General features: G+C 52.1%; 1 protein-coding gene across 2 annotated transcripts in view; it reads left to right on the top strand.

Moving 5' to 3' along the window:
* ASTN2 (astrotactin 2) overlaps positions 1-16,132 on the top strand; it is a 360,503-nt gene that overhangs the window by 189,806 nt on the left and 154,565 nt on the right. For both annotated transcript variants that reach the window (XM_069771376.1, XM_069771377.1), the window contains exon 11: positions 4,686-4,836. In XM_069771376.1, coding sequence (XP_069627477.1) covers positions 4,686-4,836 — 151 coding nt within the window. The remainder of the gene's footprint in view (positions 1-4,685; positions 4,837-16,132) is intronic.

Genomic DNA, 16,132 nt, shown 5'->3' with positions numbered 1-16,132 from the left:
TGGTCAAAATTGCTCAGAGGAGCAGCTGTTGGGCTGAAAATGCAGAATCAGCGTGTAAATTGCTCTGTACTCTTTTGCAAGTGCCTCAGCTCCTAAGTTCCCTGTTGAATGGGGTCTTGCCAATGGAAGTAGGAAGCAGCACGGGGTGCTGGACACGAGGCATCCTGGCTGGGCTGCACCGGCTGGTTTTGGGTCCCCGCTCTGTAGCAGTCCCTCCTTCGGGATGCAGCTGCAGGTGACACAGCATCATGCCTTTTGCTGCTAGTGGGCCCTGTCTCTAGAAGCTCATGGACCCCAAATCTCTCCCCTGATCCTTCTCCAAACACAGCTCAGGGAGCAGATGGTAGAGCAGCACTGGCTTAGTCCCCAGCTCGCATCCTTTTCTTTGTTTTTCTCAGCAATGGTTACCTTTGTAAGACACCGAAGTCTTTAACCATTAGCAGGCAATAAAAAGGGGCAGCTGAGTTGGATAACACCCGCTAATCCCCTTCCAGGGTGAGCTGGAGAGAAGAGCCACTGCGAAGCTCAGGAGCTTATTCTGAGATGAGCGCTTTGGAGGCTTTGAGAATTGCATGGTGTTGGTATTTCATGAATAAATAACCCCCAGCGATATTTGTCACTGAATCTGCTTCATTAATGAGGGCGTGCAACAAAGGGGGAGGATGGAGAAAAGTATTTTCGAGGGAATTGAGGCGAGTGTGGGTGATGGGAGGTGGCGTGGGGCTGGGTGAGGATGGGTGCTGCGGTCTGCACCGCAGGAGCTGTGCAAAGTCTGTGCACCATGCTGACCATTTGTGGCAACAGAAGTTGTTAGAAAAGTGGGGTTTACTGATGCTGGGTATGTAATCAGTGGGTCCTGGTAAGGAGGGGAGTGCATTTCATTTATTAGTGTATCATTTGGGCGTCTGTGTGTGTCTTTGGGAGGGCTGGAGAATTAAAGAAAGAGCAAGTGTGTGTGTTCATAGATGTGCATGTGCTTGCAGAGAGAATCTGGCACCAGAAATTAGGTCGCTCGCTCCAAAATGCCCTTTTTGATGGAATCTGGCATCCGCTTCAGGGCGGTGGGGTATTGCCCCGTCCTCCCAGTTTACCAGGTGCTGAGCCCTGCCTAGTCCCTGCGGCCTCAGTGCCTGGGTCTGGCCAGGACCACCGGCAGCTTCCCCCAGCTCTCCCGTGTGCTCCGGGCACGGCACAAACTGCAGAGCCCGTCATCTCCATCCTGCCTTGTCAGAACGGATCTGGGGGTTACTCAGTGAAATTCAATATGGATAGATGGAGAACAAGAGAAAAGAGCTGTTCTTTTGTAGGCAGCTCGTTACTGCGGGGACAGTGATTCATCCATCAGGGCTGGTCTAATCTGGCATGCCCGAGTGGTGGGGAGGGACGGCTGCCCCCGGTAGGCACCATGCAATGGTGGCCAGATGCTGCCATCACTCCTTGAGCGTCCCCTGCCTTGTCGGCATGCCTGCTCTCCAGGGCCGGCTCTGGGATTTGGGGGCTGGGGGCTGCAGTCCAATACAGCAGGCAGGGAGGGACGGGCAGGGGTCATCCCCAGAGCTGCGCGGGTGGAAAGTCGTCTGCTCTGTGCCACATGTTGCCCATCCCATTGTCGCTATGGGAGCTGGGTTAATTATTGCTCTTCACCCCCCAAAATGAAAAGGAGCCGCTGAGGCTGACAGTGCCAAAGGCTCGGCAGCGCTTGCCTGCACTAAGCCCCTCCGCATTCAGACGAAAGCAAAGTTTGCTCCCAGCTCGCTCCGAGCATCGCGTCAGCCCTCTCATCTGCTGACATCCCCCTTGTCAGGGCGCCGCGTTGAAGTGATGCTCCTCTAATCTAACGACGGCCGACGCAGAAGCGATCTGGCCGAGCAGCCTCCCTCCGTCTGCAGGCAGTGCTGTCACCCAGCTCCTCTCGCAGGTGACATTTGAACACTTCCCTCCGGCTCCGCTGCCCCACCTTCAAGCGAGGTTAATATTTTAATACGTTTAATGGCTCATTCCAGCTCGGCAGCCCCTGCCCGTGCTTTGTCAGGGGCCATCCATTATGCCAGGCACAATTTCGGAGAGCGAGGTTCCCGTTCCTGTCCTCCACCCCCCAGAGGGGAGAAGATCGGTTTGTGCTTCCAGGTTTTAATTAAAAGCATGACGAGCTGCCCCCGCCAGCCCCAGCCCAGGAGCACGGTGCTGTGCGGGATGAGCTGGCTTCTCCCGGCAGCACTCCGGCTCTCCGGAGCTACCCCGGCCAAGGATCCAGCCCCAGGGTCTCCTTTACACCAATGAAGGCAGCTGTAGCTCTTCATCTTCTCCCTCCAGGGACGTGGGAGCTGCAGGAGGGTCTGGTTGTTTGGTGGCCAAATGGAAAAGCCAGGAGGGAGGATGGGGGTATGGTTCTCCTTGCAGTCTACCTACGATGAGAAGCCCCTCCGGAGGACCAGACGGGGCTGAGCTTTCCGGGTGGGCGGTGGAGGAGTTGTCATGGTTTGTTGGGTTTTTTTTAAAAATAATTCTCCCTGCATTAATAAACAGTGGTTTTGGTTAGTAAATAATATGCCCTTTCTCTCCCCCATCTCTCCAGCAGAAATACGTGCCCTGATCTAATATATTCTGCCTTTCTCATTCCCTCACTTCGGAGGAGCCGCAAATTCTGGTGGGAACAGAGTGCTAATAGAAAAGGGCCTCTAAAGATATTTGAAACATGACCAAGAAAGGACAGAGGGAGATTCAGCTCCAAATATGCTGGAAAATCTAGGAGATGGGCCAAGAAAGGGGGAATATCGGAAGCATGATCGCCAAGAGGGAGAAGTTAATTGGGATGCATTAACTGGGGTGAAAGCGGGCAGTGCAGACATGGATTTGCTGTGTGGGGTGGTGATGCAGCTGGAGGCACCACGGTGGGCATGGAGCTACCGTGGCACTGGGGTAACTCATCTGCCCTGACCCATGGTAGCGAAGAATCTATCCTCCACCTCTGTCTGAATGGGGACAAGCCAATTTACCAGTTCTTGCTGGTTTTATGGTGTTTTCCTCGTTGAAAGTTCCAGCTTTTGGAATCCTGTGATTGCCTGGAAATCTGGAAACTACAAAATCGTGACTTCAATACTGCATAGGGCTTTATTTCTTTGGGTTTGGTCTCTGGGTAGTTTCTAGCCCTTGAGTTCTCAGGGAAAGGTTCAGTTATGCCCTGAAGGCTCAGAAGGCAGAAGGCAAATTTAAGGGAGGAAAAAAAACCCCACCACCCAGTGATTGATTTATTTTTAAAATCTCATCATTTTTATGCCAATCTCATTATTATTTTTTTTTAATGCCTGACTCATGATTTTTGCGAGCGTTTGGTGTTGGCAGGGCTGTGTGCGTGAGTGTGACGGCGTGTGTGTGCACAGGGGCCCTCTGCTGATAGATAACACAGTGCTAGTTCGAGACAGCAGTGCTGTGGTCTTCAAGGGCTGCTGAATATATTCCTCTAGTCCTGTTTCATTGCCAAGCACATGGTTTTCAAGTTAATCCCCCCCCCCCCCCCCAAAAAAAAGGGGGACACTAGCACCGGGCATTGAGTCATTCTGTGGCTTTTTAGGTGCTGATGGGAGAGCAGGGGAGATGCTAAAGGGGAATAAATGCCTCTGTGCCTCCGGGCATTGCCTCGGGGGGTATTTTAAGGCAGAGGGGTCAGTGTTTATTTGCAGTCCCCGTTGTATAAAGATCTAATAAATAGCCTGTGGAAGTCAAGTCTGTCGCCATCAGTGACTACTTCTGTGACCCTGGGTAAATGGCTTCGTTGCTCTCCTGTCGGGAAGAGGGTGACGGGATCTGTTGCCCAAGATGAGTTGCAGGTATTGGTTAATATATAAAATGTGCTTTGAAGATGAAAAATACCTTGGAGATGCTTAAAGCTCTGAACAAGCATCTGTGTTCTCTTTGCAGGAACCCAGCAGAATTGTGCCTGAATACTTTGTCACAGACAAAATCTGCTGTGTGCGCAGCTCAGAGAGGCAGGGCTGGGAGCTTCCCAAGGCTTTATGTGGCCATTGAATTTGTAGGCATTTACGCTTCTTGCTTGCTCAAGAGAGGGGTGTCACAGCGCGGCTGTGCCTGGCACTTTGCAGAGCCATCACGGGCTGGAGCAGTGCAGCAGGGAGCTGTGCCTGCACCCCTCACGGCATCCCCTGCTCCAGGTCCCCCACCCACGGAGACAAGCGCAGGGATGAGCCTCTGCATCCACATCCCAGCAAGTGTGAAGCCAAGTTTTGTATGACTTTCCAACATTAGCAAGTGTCCCCAGGTGATGGACGAGGTGTGGGTGCTCAGGGAGGTTTGACCCAGCTGTGAAATGTCCAGGAGGAGTTTCACTATTGTGGATTTGCTGTTGTCTAGCATAGGGTTGGATTCACACACAACTCCAGGCTACTAATAAAGTATCTCTTAGTTGCTAGTTTGCGTGAAAATGGTAGATAGTATCTTTGAAACCCCATAACTGCTTCATTTTCATCAAGGATCTCAGAGTTACACAGCAAATTTATTTTATACAGTGTAATCACAAAGCCTTAATTTTCTTGGGAAGCCTCCTTTTACTCACTTTTGCTAATCAAAATGCCATGATTTTGCCAGAGCAGCTTGCTTTGTGGATTGCCCTGCCTGTGCCATGTGCTGCCAGCTCCCTGCCAGCCCTAACGGTGCTTTTTCTCTCCAAGGGAAGAAGCGATGCTGTCCACCTACTTTGAAACCATCAATGACTTGCTCTCCTCCTTCGGGCCAGTCCGAGACTGCTCCCGCAACAACGGCGGCTGTACCCGCAACTTCAAGTGTGTTTCAGATCGCAAGGTGGACTCAACGGGCTGCGTGGTAGGTACCGCGGCTGCTGGCCCCTGGGGCTGGCGTCTGTTTTGGGGACAAGCCGGAGGGGGACATTGCCTGGTCCCTCTCCGGGGCTGTGGCCAAGGGGATGGATGTGTGTGCTGGTGGTGGACTCCCCCCACCCCTGGGGCCTTCACGGCAAATCACATACGCCTTAAGGACCTCAGGGAAGGAGCCCAGGGGCTCAGATGACCAAAAGAAAAATGCTTGAGGCTGATGGTCATTTTCCTGCTTGTCAAGAAAGCACGGGCGGAAAGCAGTCTTGCTTTTTCTCCTGCCTTGTGCTTCCTTCCCAGCGTGGGAGAAAGATGAAGCATCTCCCCACCTTCTCCCCCTCCGGGCCCCTCTGATGCCTGCAGAGTTTCAATTTGTTTCTGAACGTGTTCACATCTTGCCAGACAATCTACTGAGTCCCAGGTTTTGTAGTTCCCCCTCCAGAAGACTCCTTAGACCCTAGGCCACTAGTTTGGGGCAGAGGCTCTGAATCGTTCCCAGCTATCGATGCACAGAGGGTTTTGCTGTTCTTCCAGGTGGGAGCAGCAGAGCTCAGCACCTCTCCCAGCTCTAACCCATCTCCCCCGACAGCAAACTTGCCAATTCCCTGCACGCAGAGCTTGTGCGGGTCCGGTATGACGTGTGGAGATGTGGGGGGCAGAGCCTTGGGAAACTGGGGGAAACCTGGAGCATCCCTTGTCGTCTGTCTGTTGTAGGAGCCCCTGCCTGCCAGGCAGCGGGTGGTGACCCCTGAGGGGGTCCAGAGCTTGTCACCCGCTCCACCTGCCCTGCAAACACACACTCGCTGCTCCTAAGCCCCCCAAAACCCCTCTGCCCCTTCCCCTCCCTCTCACCGCAGGCAGATCCCCCATTGCCCCATCCCTCCCATCTCAGCAGAGGCGGGAGTTAAGTGTCTCTTTATTTATTGAAGATGTTTATACACGGCAGCCGGGAAAGGTCAGGCTGGAGTGGTGCCATCCCAGGGGTGGCATTTTCATTATCCCCTTCTCCAGTTGCTTGTTAAGGCCATTTAGCACGACAGCCTGATGTGTCACTGGCGGCGCCTGGTGCCATCTCCCCCTTGCCGCTCCTCTCCCTTTCCTCCTTTCTTTTCCCATTGTTGTTTTCTTTTGTTCCCTTTTCCAGGGAGCAGCTGCCTTTCTAGTCTTTTGGGGGGGTTTCCCCCCTTTTTTGGGTGTTATTTTGCTCTGAACGCCAACGTGCCTCCCAGCCACTGTCAGAAGCAATCGGGAGTCTGATCGCCCCATGCCGCTGGGAAGAGATGCCTCTTTTTAAAAGTCAGGATATATTAAGATAGAAATTGTCAATAAATTACAGGCCTAGCGCTCACCACGCTGGTGCACGGAGAGGCAGAAATTGAAAACTGTGTCACTCAGGGAAAATACCACCACCCCCCCACTTCTGTAATGCCTAACTGAGGCTTTCTGCAAAGAGAACGAACCGTGTACAGCAGGCAGTGGGGGGGAGAAAGGAGAAGCAGCCAGAGCTGTTCTCCAGGAGTGCATCCCCTCCCTGAGAGCCGTGGGTGAGGGGTGACGCGTGGGGACCATGGGACCCCCCCGTCCCCCCACAACACGCCAGGCTCCTGGGGCCATGCATCCAATGGGGACAGGAGACAGTTGTAGAGATGCCTGTCTTTTCTCCCTCTGCTCTTCACCCCTTTTTCTCCCCACTGCAGGAGCAAGAGTCTGCTCTGCCCCTCTCCACAGCCCCCAGTCGTGGGGTGAAGCCCCCCCAGCTCCTCAGTCCCAGCTGCAGCCTGAGGACAGCAGAGCTGAGCTCCCCGGGGGGAGTTTGGAGACGGCTGCTGCATCCCTCCAGCTGGTCCACATATCTCCCTGCTTCCCATCGGACTGACACCGGGGGCACAGCGCTCCATCCCTCCCGGCTCTCCCAACCTCACGCAACATTTTACATTCATCACCTGCTTGTAGGTCCCCAGCAATGGCAGGGGTGCGAACAGAGGTCTGGAGGACACTGGCCCACGTTTCTGACTGTTGTCTGGGAAAAAGCCTAATGGGTAGGCAGGCAGCGCTGCCCCCAGCCCTGGGTCGTGCCCATGGCACTGAGTGGGGTCACAGGCAATGGGTATTGAGTTTCGGAGCTCGCCGCAGCCCTGGCATGCGACTTTGCGGCACCTTCTGCACCGGTCCCTGTGCTGGGCAATACATCCCCTCCTTATCCCGCCCCTGCTCCCGGAGTCTGCCAGGTGTGAGCTGGACTTCCAGTGCGAGCAGGGATGGGGTCATTTGCTGCAAATTTGCAGGGATGTCAGTTAGTTTTAAAGCTGAACTGCCGTGAACTCAATTTGCCAATTTGGTAAATGCTATGGGCAATATCGGGATGTAATTTAATTAAGCTATCCCCTTTTTATAGAGTTCAGGGAGCATTCGTGTACTAATTTTAGCACTAGGTTTTTGCTTCAGCTTTACTCTGGACACCGTTTCGCAAATCATGACATGTTGTTAATCTTTACCAGTCAACAGTTTATTAATTTGCTGAGGACCACAGAAGTATATAATCAGTGGTTCATCAATCAAGGCTAAATCCAACAAATGTTCCAGGCAGGTACTGAGCATAAAATATACATGCAGCCTTGTAAGCAATTAATACACAGCAGAGTCAGAGCCTAGCAGCTCAACCAGGGAACCGCACAAATCTCAAAGATTTCTTATTCCTTTTATATATAATCATCATCTGTTACCAGTTCCTTCATGCCGTTAATACAGCTTCCAGTAATTCTGCAAGGACTGGGGTTGCATTTATCTTTGAGCTTTTTAGCAGCATGGGCTCTGCCATTACCTAATTGTTTGGCCTTAAAAGGACTTGGTTAAAACGTTGAGGGCAGTTTGCTTGCAGCTCATGGTGGAGTGTCTCTTAGGACAGTCTCCTTGGGCTTATGAAGGACAAAAGAGGATGTCGCTTTGCAAGTAAAAATCCTGCATTCGAGGTCTCACTTGGAAGACCCCAAAGGCTCTGCAGTGGGGTCCCCACCCAGAGGGGTGACGGGTCCCCAGCTTCCATCCCGCACTTCCCACGGGGCCCTTTTTTCTCCTCCATCTCATGGCTTTTCTGTTATTTTTACCTCTACCCAGTAGATGGCATTAGTGCATAAAGGTTTTTTGCAGTTCTTTTCTTATCGGAGGCCTTTTTTATTTAGGCAGTTTTAGGAAGTATAAGCTGCAACCTTGCTAAAATCTTGGCATTGCTAACTGGAGCCTTGCCTTTGAGCCCTGCCTTGCAACATAACAAAACAATCCCCAAGCTCTAGAAAACCTATTTCCATTCTGCTTTTCCTTGTTGCACCCTCGAATTGCCGTCAGATGCAGGGAAGCCGAGGGCATTTCCTGAGAAAAGACATCCCAGCAAGCTTCACTAAATCGCTCTGCTCTGTACATTGAGTCCAGTGTGCATTTTGTACCATCTTGCAGGGATCATAGCAAACCAGGAGAAACTGTGCTGGAGGAATAAGTCAGATTATTACCAGTAAAGGAATGTATATTGCTGATTCCTTCTACCAGCACGGTGGTAGCTGCTCAGCCTGGAGGGAGGATGTTGAAGGAGGGAAAGGGCTTAACCCTCACGTGTTGGTGATTTATAATTTGAGATGAAAACCTGTGAATTAGCCCTGAGGGAGTGAAGGAAACACCTGTAATGTGGCTTAAATTCAGGTTTCCCCACCTGTCTCTCAGCTTGGCTTTGCTCATTGATGCCAATCCTCTCATCCGACCAGGGAGAAGGGAGGGTTTCTTGCATCTGCTGCCCCATGGCTGTGCCCATTTGCAAGCCCCAGCAAGGCAGGATTGCAGCCCCAGGGGAATAAGAGGGGTGAGGATTTTTTTGCCAAGGAAGGTGAGCTTTGGTCTTAGCATGTGAGCTGGGCGAGGAGGTGGTCGGTTCCTCTCTGGTGCACGTTGGGCGTCCTTGGCATCACCATGGGAGGAGGCAGTGGCAGGTACAGGTGTGGAGTGAAGGTGTGTGTCTGAGTGCTGGGCCCCTCTCAGGATGGGACCTCGTCAGTGTGAGGACCTCCTGGAGAAGCAGGAGGGAATGAGCTGCCCAGCTGGTGGTGAGGAAGGCAGCTCAGGGTCCCACGCCGAGGTAGCGGTAGAATTAGGCCCCTTGTTTCTCTGCTGCGTAAGCAGCTTCACCGCAGCGGTGCGGCAGCAGGTGGGTGCACGTGGGGTGGTCTGATGGTTCTGCAACATCTGTGATGCCTGCAGATGTTGGCGAGTCAGTCTTCTAAGTCAGAAGAGAGTGACTGGTGTCTACGGAGGCCAGAGATGTTGCAGGTGGATGTGGAAGGGCTCACAGTGTGGCTGTGCTCCAGGATCCATCCCACCTTGGGAATGGTGTCGGCAAGAGGTGGGAGAGCCCACCGAGCCCAGGCAGCGGGCACTGCTGTTCTGCACAGACATGGAATCCTGCTGATCATCACCATCTCCCTGCCCACAGGCTGAGGTTCCTCTAGCACAGATTTATTTCTAATTTGAGCGAGAAAATCTGCAAGGACGATGTGAACTGTTCCTTTCCACGATCACGAGGTCAGCCCGTCAGGCAGGAGGGAGTTTGTCTGGCTCAGCAGTATGCAGAAGGGACAGCATCTACCAGAGAGTCTCTTAATGAAGTTATGGCCCTCGGTGACACCGGTGTGGTGTCAGTCCCAGCCTTTTTAGATGGAGAAGGAACAGAAATTTGGCATGGTCCACACAGGCGTATAAGCCTTAGCGCGGCCTGTCTGGAGCTAATCCTTCTCTTTTGCTTTCTTTCACATCAAACTGATGGGCTGTTCCTTAGCCGCTGCAAAGCGGAGCAGAGAAACAGCTTAATTCGAGTATAACCATTTCAGGGAGAACTGGGATTAGAAATGAAGGAGCAGGGCAGTGGCTACCTCTCCCATCGCCTCCTTCCAGCACAAGTCACACGGAGTGGTTTGGGGACCAAGGGGAGTGGGGAGGTACTTCAAAATGAAGTGGATGATGCTGAGAACTGATATTCCTGGGGGGAAACTGGGTGTTTGGGAGTTTCAGCCCAAATCAAAATGCCATGCAGAAATCCCCAACATATGTGAAAATTCCGAAATACTTTGCCTCAAAACATCTCCATTCTATGGAGGAGGGGGAAATGTTTAATTCCAACATTATCATCTGGACTTTTATCTTACATATTGTGTTATTCCAGTGTACAGCCTGAAATAAAAACAAAATTAGGCAGTGGAAACCAAAACATTTCACCCTTGTCAAAATTAAATGCTCTCCTAATTTCCCAATGAATTTTGAGATGTAACTGATGGAATCCCACAAAGCACTTAAGCTTCATCAAATCTGCATATTTCTGACAGACAATTGTTCATTGAAAAATAAAAACTCATCCGTCCCTGCCTTACGAGGCACCTAGCTAATTATGTTAGAGATGCATACGCCAGGGAGGGAGATGGGGAGGAAACCATTCTCTTCTAATCCCTTTAAAGTTTAGCTGGCTCCTTGAAGCAGAAGATGACTCCTTATGTACGTTATGGTTGGAAGCAGAAGCCCCCTGAGTTCAACAGCAAGCCCCCCTCCCAAGGAGCCTGCAGTTTTGGATTTATCTTGATAAGCCAGGTAACTACCTGTAATGAAACTGGGATTTGAGGAAGAGAGAGAAGCAAAGGATGGCAAAAGCCACTGGGGTTGGTAGCCGGCCGCAGCAGGGAGTGGAGGGGCAGGTGGCAAACCCACCGCCCGCCTGCCTTTGCTTTCAAAGGGGTTTGCACCGTGTCGGGGAGTGGTGGCCAAGTTTAAAAGCAAGTGGAATAGCTCAGGAGGCACCGAGGTGAGCTGGAGGTCTCTGCCTGTGCTGGGAGGAAGCAGTTTGGGTGATAAAAGCCCCATTTTCTCTAGCATTGGCTTTTTCAGCGGCATTCCTCGGAGGGTTTGGCTGGCACCAGCCTTTGCCCCTCTGCTTCCCAGCAGACTGGGATGGTTCCTGTGTTCTGGTCACAGCGGGGTTGGGTCTTTGGGTTTGGTTTGGGTCATAGGATTTGGTGTGTGGCATTGTGGCTGGGCTGTACCCTGGATGGCAGGTGGGGCACGAGTTGAATTTCTGGTCTCTCAAAGGTTTTTGGAGGTGCCAGCATCTGCTGTGGCTGGGAAGGGAAATGCCCTGACGGGCAGGAGATGCCAGCACACCCCAAAACAGGTTGTTGGTGCCTCTTGGAAGGGAAGCAGCTGGAAGGTTTCTACTAGCTTGATTTCCTGGCTCTAGGAGCTCTGAACACTTATATCTGTGTACATAGCATCCCACCAGCTGCTTGAAATAAATAAGTCCATCCCACTTTGAATTGAGATGCAAACATACACATAGTGACTTGCCTGAAAGGGTCCACGCAAGCGCTGTGCGGTGACCGGAGGCGAGGAGATGCTGCCTCATCGCCCAGAGCTTTGGTCTCCTTCGTGGAGCCCCCAGCTCGCTGTCACGGGGGGGGCAAGCCGAGGAGCGTGAGCTATCGCAGCGTGTGCTCAGGAGCCTGGAAGACAGATGGGTTTGGTTTTCTGAGGCTAAAATAATGATTGATGATCTTGAAAGGGAAAAGGAAGCAGGGGAAAGGAGGGAGGGGAAAAAAAGAGTGGGAAGATAATGACTGTTGCTTCAGAAAACAGTTGTAATGTTTCCCTCTGGGAAGGATGCTCCTCCGCAGCGGGGTGTCGGGGGGGGTCTGTGCAGGCGGGTGGTGGCGAGGACATCGCTGCCCCGAGGAGGCAAGGCAGGGGTGGCCCAGAGAGGGACTGTCTGGAGCCAACAGGCACTTTAGCGACCAGCTTTTTGGTCTGTTTTACCAAAATATTAGGACAGGAGGGATAGATCTTACCTGTAGAGACTGGGCTCTGTACAGCCAGACTCTGGTCCTGCTGCTGCTGAAGAGCGTTGCTCGCCGGGGGCCTTCTGGGCCAAGAAAGCAAAGGCAGAATAAGCTGAAGTTGCCCGAATACATATATATATATATGGACACAGAGGGGTTTACTGCATTTGTATCATTTCTGAGCTCCAACAAGCAAATAAAATACATGCCAGTGCATAGTTTGGAGCTTATTAAAATGCTGGCACTTGTTTGTACCTCAGCAGTGGTTCAGATTAATGTTTTTGTATCACGCTGAAGAGGTTCCTGGGTGAGGAGTGAGGATGCCTCTAAACAAAGGGGGGTCGTTAGGGCCTTTGGACATTGCACTCGGTGCCTCTGCAGCACTGAGCCACCACCAGCCTTTTTTGCGGCCTCAGGCCAGCGGTGCTGGGGATGCAGTCTGGGGAAGCTGCGCCGGGCACGGGTCCGAGGTCCTGGGTCTCGCCTCCGGATGCATCCAGACACGGGTGTGCGGTACCCGGAGCGGCACCGGGAGCAGGGCATTGGTGGCAGCTTCCCCTGTACCATTTTGAAGAGCCAGGCTCGCCTCAGGCCAGAGCATCACCTCTGACACCCCGGTGCAGGAGAAGTCTCGGGCAAAAAGTCTTCTATTGTTGAGAAAAGAAAGCATAATAGTAATAATAAAAAGGGCAGTTTACTCTCTACAGAAACACTTTATTAAATATTCTTTTTTTTAAACTTAATAACGGAAGAGAGGAGCTGAGCTGAGAAGCTCTGGCAGGCAGCTCAGATGGAGAGCTGGTGTCCTCTCGTCTGGGGAATCTGTCAGTAATGAGACTCTGATTTTATTTCCAGTGACCCCGTCACCTGTCTCGCTGCTAATGAGCTTTGTAAACGAGAAAGGAAAAATAAAAAAAAAAAAAAAAAAGGGCCTTTGTTCACTAACGCAAGCAGGGACTTGTCCAGATACTTATTTTCCTAAGACGCAATCTTGTACGGGTTTCAGCGGATGCTTGCTTTCTTTCCACTTGAAGATGATCCTCCTCCTGTTGCGTTTGCTCTGGCTGTGCTGAGGACGGTGGCGGTGGGCAGAGGAGCTGTGCCGAGTTCTGGTGGCAGGAGGCCGTGCGATGTCACACGCTGTGCCGGGGTGACGGCGGTGGGCACGGCCATCCCGTTTCATTCCAAACCGCGGCCCCGTGCATCGGCAAGGCTGGCTCTGGTGGCCTCCGGGGGGGGGCAGCGGGCATGTGGCAGCATGTCCTGCCAGCTCTGCTACTCCGTGTCACCTTGGAGATGTCATTTAAAGGGGGAGAAAAGCCTGTTTCTCCAAAAATCAGATAAAAATAGCACTTTCTGATTCAACATATCCATTCCCCGGGCGTGCTTGGAGTCCATTTGCTGACTGCAATCACAAAAATAAAGACCTGGGTGCTCTGCCCAGCGTGGCTGGGAGGGGACGAGCCGGTGCCCGGCTGTGCTATCAGCCAAACCCCGCTGAGCTGCCGGCAGTTCCTCCTTCGTAAACCGATCGGCAGCAGCAGGGTTGGGGCGTTGTAGCTGTGGGTCATGTTTAGCTTGCAGGATCTGTATTATCAGTGCTAACGCACAAGAAGACAAGAAACTAAGTTTTCTTTTCCAATCCCAAGACCAATTTTCACGGCTGGCCATCGCCGCAGAGAAACCAATTCAGTCCTGCGTAGACAGAGTGGATTTGCAAGGCAGTGGAATTACATTTGTATGGTAACAGCTTCTCCCTGGTTTTTCAGAGCAGACCACGAGCTGGAGTCTCCTCCTACCTCCTTTTTCCTCTCCGTAGCGTGGATTAAGTACCAGACCCTTTTCCTGAGCTCTGAGATATTTGTGCTTGTCAGATCCACGGATGAAGGATGGTCTGGGAGTTTGAAGCGAGTTCTCAAGCACTGCGGGTCCAACATAGCGAACCACAAGCAGCTTTTTCTTTTTAATTGCTGGCTAACAGTTCGCAGGATCCCTTCGCCTCCCTGGATAAATGGATCCATCCTGTATCTGGCTGAGAGATGTGCAGAGGTGGTTGGCTGGGGCCACCACGTCTCGCCAGCTTTCCTCCCATTGGGGAGGGGCGTGTTGCCCGTGGTCGCTCAGAGTTATTGACTGAGTTGCTTATTGATTTTCTAATCATTTTCCGACACAGCCCCCCATCCTGTGTCACTGCCAAGGCAGATCGCAAATTGAACTGCAGCTGAATTGATGGTGGATTGATTAAAACTCACCGTAATTATTGGTTTTCTGCTGCCCAAGCCAGACAAATCAATGTCAGCAATAACAGATCTGGTCCTTTATAAAAGCCCAGCAAATGCAGAGTGAGTCCTGGTTTTGTAAGCCCACCCGAGAGCCCAGACCGACCCTTCAGCACAGCCCAGGGAGTCAGGATTAGCACAAGCCAGCTTTTTCGTGGGTCATTTCTGACTGGTGTGGGCAAGAACATGGTTGCACCCAAATGGGCTTTAGTTTTCCCCCTGCTCTGATCTATTGGTGGGACATCCTGATTGCAAATCCTTTGCTCCAGGGGCAGGGAGATCTGTAATAAAGTTTTATTGTGCCCAATAGTTGCTCCATCCACCTATTCATCCCTGCAAAACCCTCCGTGCAGGGGGCTGGCGTTGCCTCTCCAGCTGTCTGCCTGTTGGTTTTGCTGGCTGGCACGAATTGCAGAGCTCGCCGGTTCCCATGGCTCGCTGTCCCTGCCATCTTTGTGCCCCCCAGCCCCACTAAGCAGGGACACGTCCTGTGTTTGTGCGTTGGCTATCGAAGCTTTCTGTCCCTGGAGAGGTTCTTGCTGCAATGCTACAGCTGGCTGGAGAGCCGGCTCCGCGCCGAGCCAGGGACGGATGCGGAGGGGAGGGGGTGCTTTCTTTTGCAAATTTTGGGCTGAGCTATTTGTCTACTATAATTAATGTGTATTAGGATGCATAATTACAAACAGAAAGGAAACGCATTTCATAGCCAAAACTGGAGGAATATCCCAAGGGTGGCCTTGAGCAAAGTGGGGCTAAGGGAGGGACAGCTTTGGTGACCTACTCACCTAGTCCCAGGGAAAGAGCCATCATCTTCCTCTGTGGGCTGGGAAAGATGCTGAGCTCAGCACACGGATCAATGCCAGGTCGAGAGTCCCAAGTGACAGCTCAGAAAAGCCATGACTGATCCCCTGGCTGTGATCCTGTAGCTTCTGCTGACTTAAGATCCCATCCAGTTGCCTTCAGCACCCTGGAAGGTCCCTCAGGAGCTCCAGAGGGGATTGGGCAGAGTCCCAGACTTTCCCATCCCTGTCGGCGTGGGGAGAGCAGCAGAGAGGCAGACGCGGTGCTGTGGAGCGGAAGATGCTGTTTGCAGTCAGCCCTCCCTGTCCTCCAGGGAGATGCATTTCTGCCAATTTGCACAGCTCTTATTCTTACAGTGGGGCCGGCAGACGTGGAGGAGACCGCAGGAGATAAGTGTTATATCTGCAGATTCACAAACACACTTATCCTGATCCTGTTTCCCAGGCAGCTCAGTGGCGAAAAGCACAGATTGTTCTAAGTGTCCTCTCCTCCTTCATATTTATTGTGTATATGCAGCTAGAAAGCTTCCTGCTCCCATGTCTTCTGCTGCTTCATGCCTAGGCAGGGCTACTGTTTCCCAAGCTGCCTCTCTGGGGCTCTGCCTGTGCCCTGCCTGCTCTGCAGAGATGGGCAGCATCCTATTCCACAGCCCTTTGGTGCTAACGTCCTTTGGCTAGAAAAGCCTCATGCCTCTCAGCCTTCCTTCGCCCTCCCCTTCCCACCTTATCCAGTGCCTGCAAGGAAGGTGCTGAGGTTTGCAAGGTCCACCCGAGCTTCAGAGCTGAGGGCACGGGAGCGAGCGAGACGTCTGAGGGACATCAGGCACGGGGATGCCTGAGACGTCGCGATTGCTGCAGGTGGGGCAGAAGCAGCTTTGACGTTGCTGCCGTAGGGAAATGACACGGGGTTTCTAGGAGGTGGAGAGAAACTTCTCGTCGCTCAGATGGAGTGGGCCAGGACTCCCTAAAGCATCTTTCTGATGTCCCCTGTGGACAGTTTGCTTCTTGAGTAGCCAATAGTGAGCGAGGCTTAGCAGCCCATCTCCTGTTGGGACCCTGCCGGTGTCAGCGAGCGCGGGGCTCAGGGTCTCCTGAACTTTTATTAATATGTACAGCATTTTCCACACACGGAAAATTGATTTTCTTTTTTAAGCACAAAGTATAGTGGTTTTATAACCTTTCTTCTGCTTGACAGAGGCCATTTATAACCTGCCTTCATCACTACCTGTACAAGCTCCAGTCTAACTCATCTTCAAGAAATTCCATAATGCATTTTTAATTGCGAGCTGCTCCTAGGCAAGATTTATTTATTTTTTCAAGGACTGGCCTTTTTGTTGTTGTTTGTATGCATG

The sequence above is a fragment of the Haliaeetus albicilla genome, chromosome 26 (assembly GCF_947461875.1).
Source record: "Haliaeetus albicilla chromosome 26, bHalAlb1.1, whole genome shotgun sequence".
In the NCBI taxonomy this organism is placed as follows: Eukaryota; Metazoa; Chordata; class Aves; order Accipitriformes; family Accipitridae; genus Haliaeetus; species Haliaeetus albicilla.
Note: the sequence above shows the minus strand (reverse complement) of the source record. Positions and strands in the feature narration are given on the sequence as shown.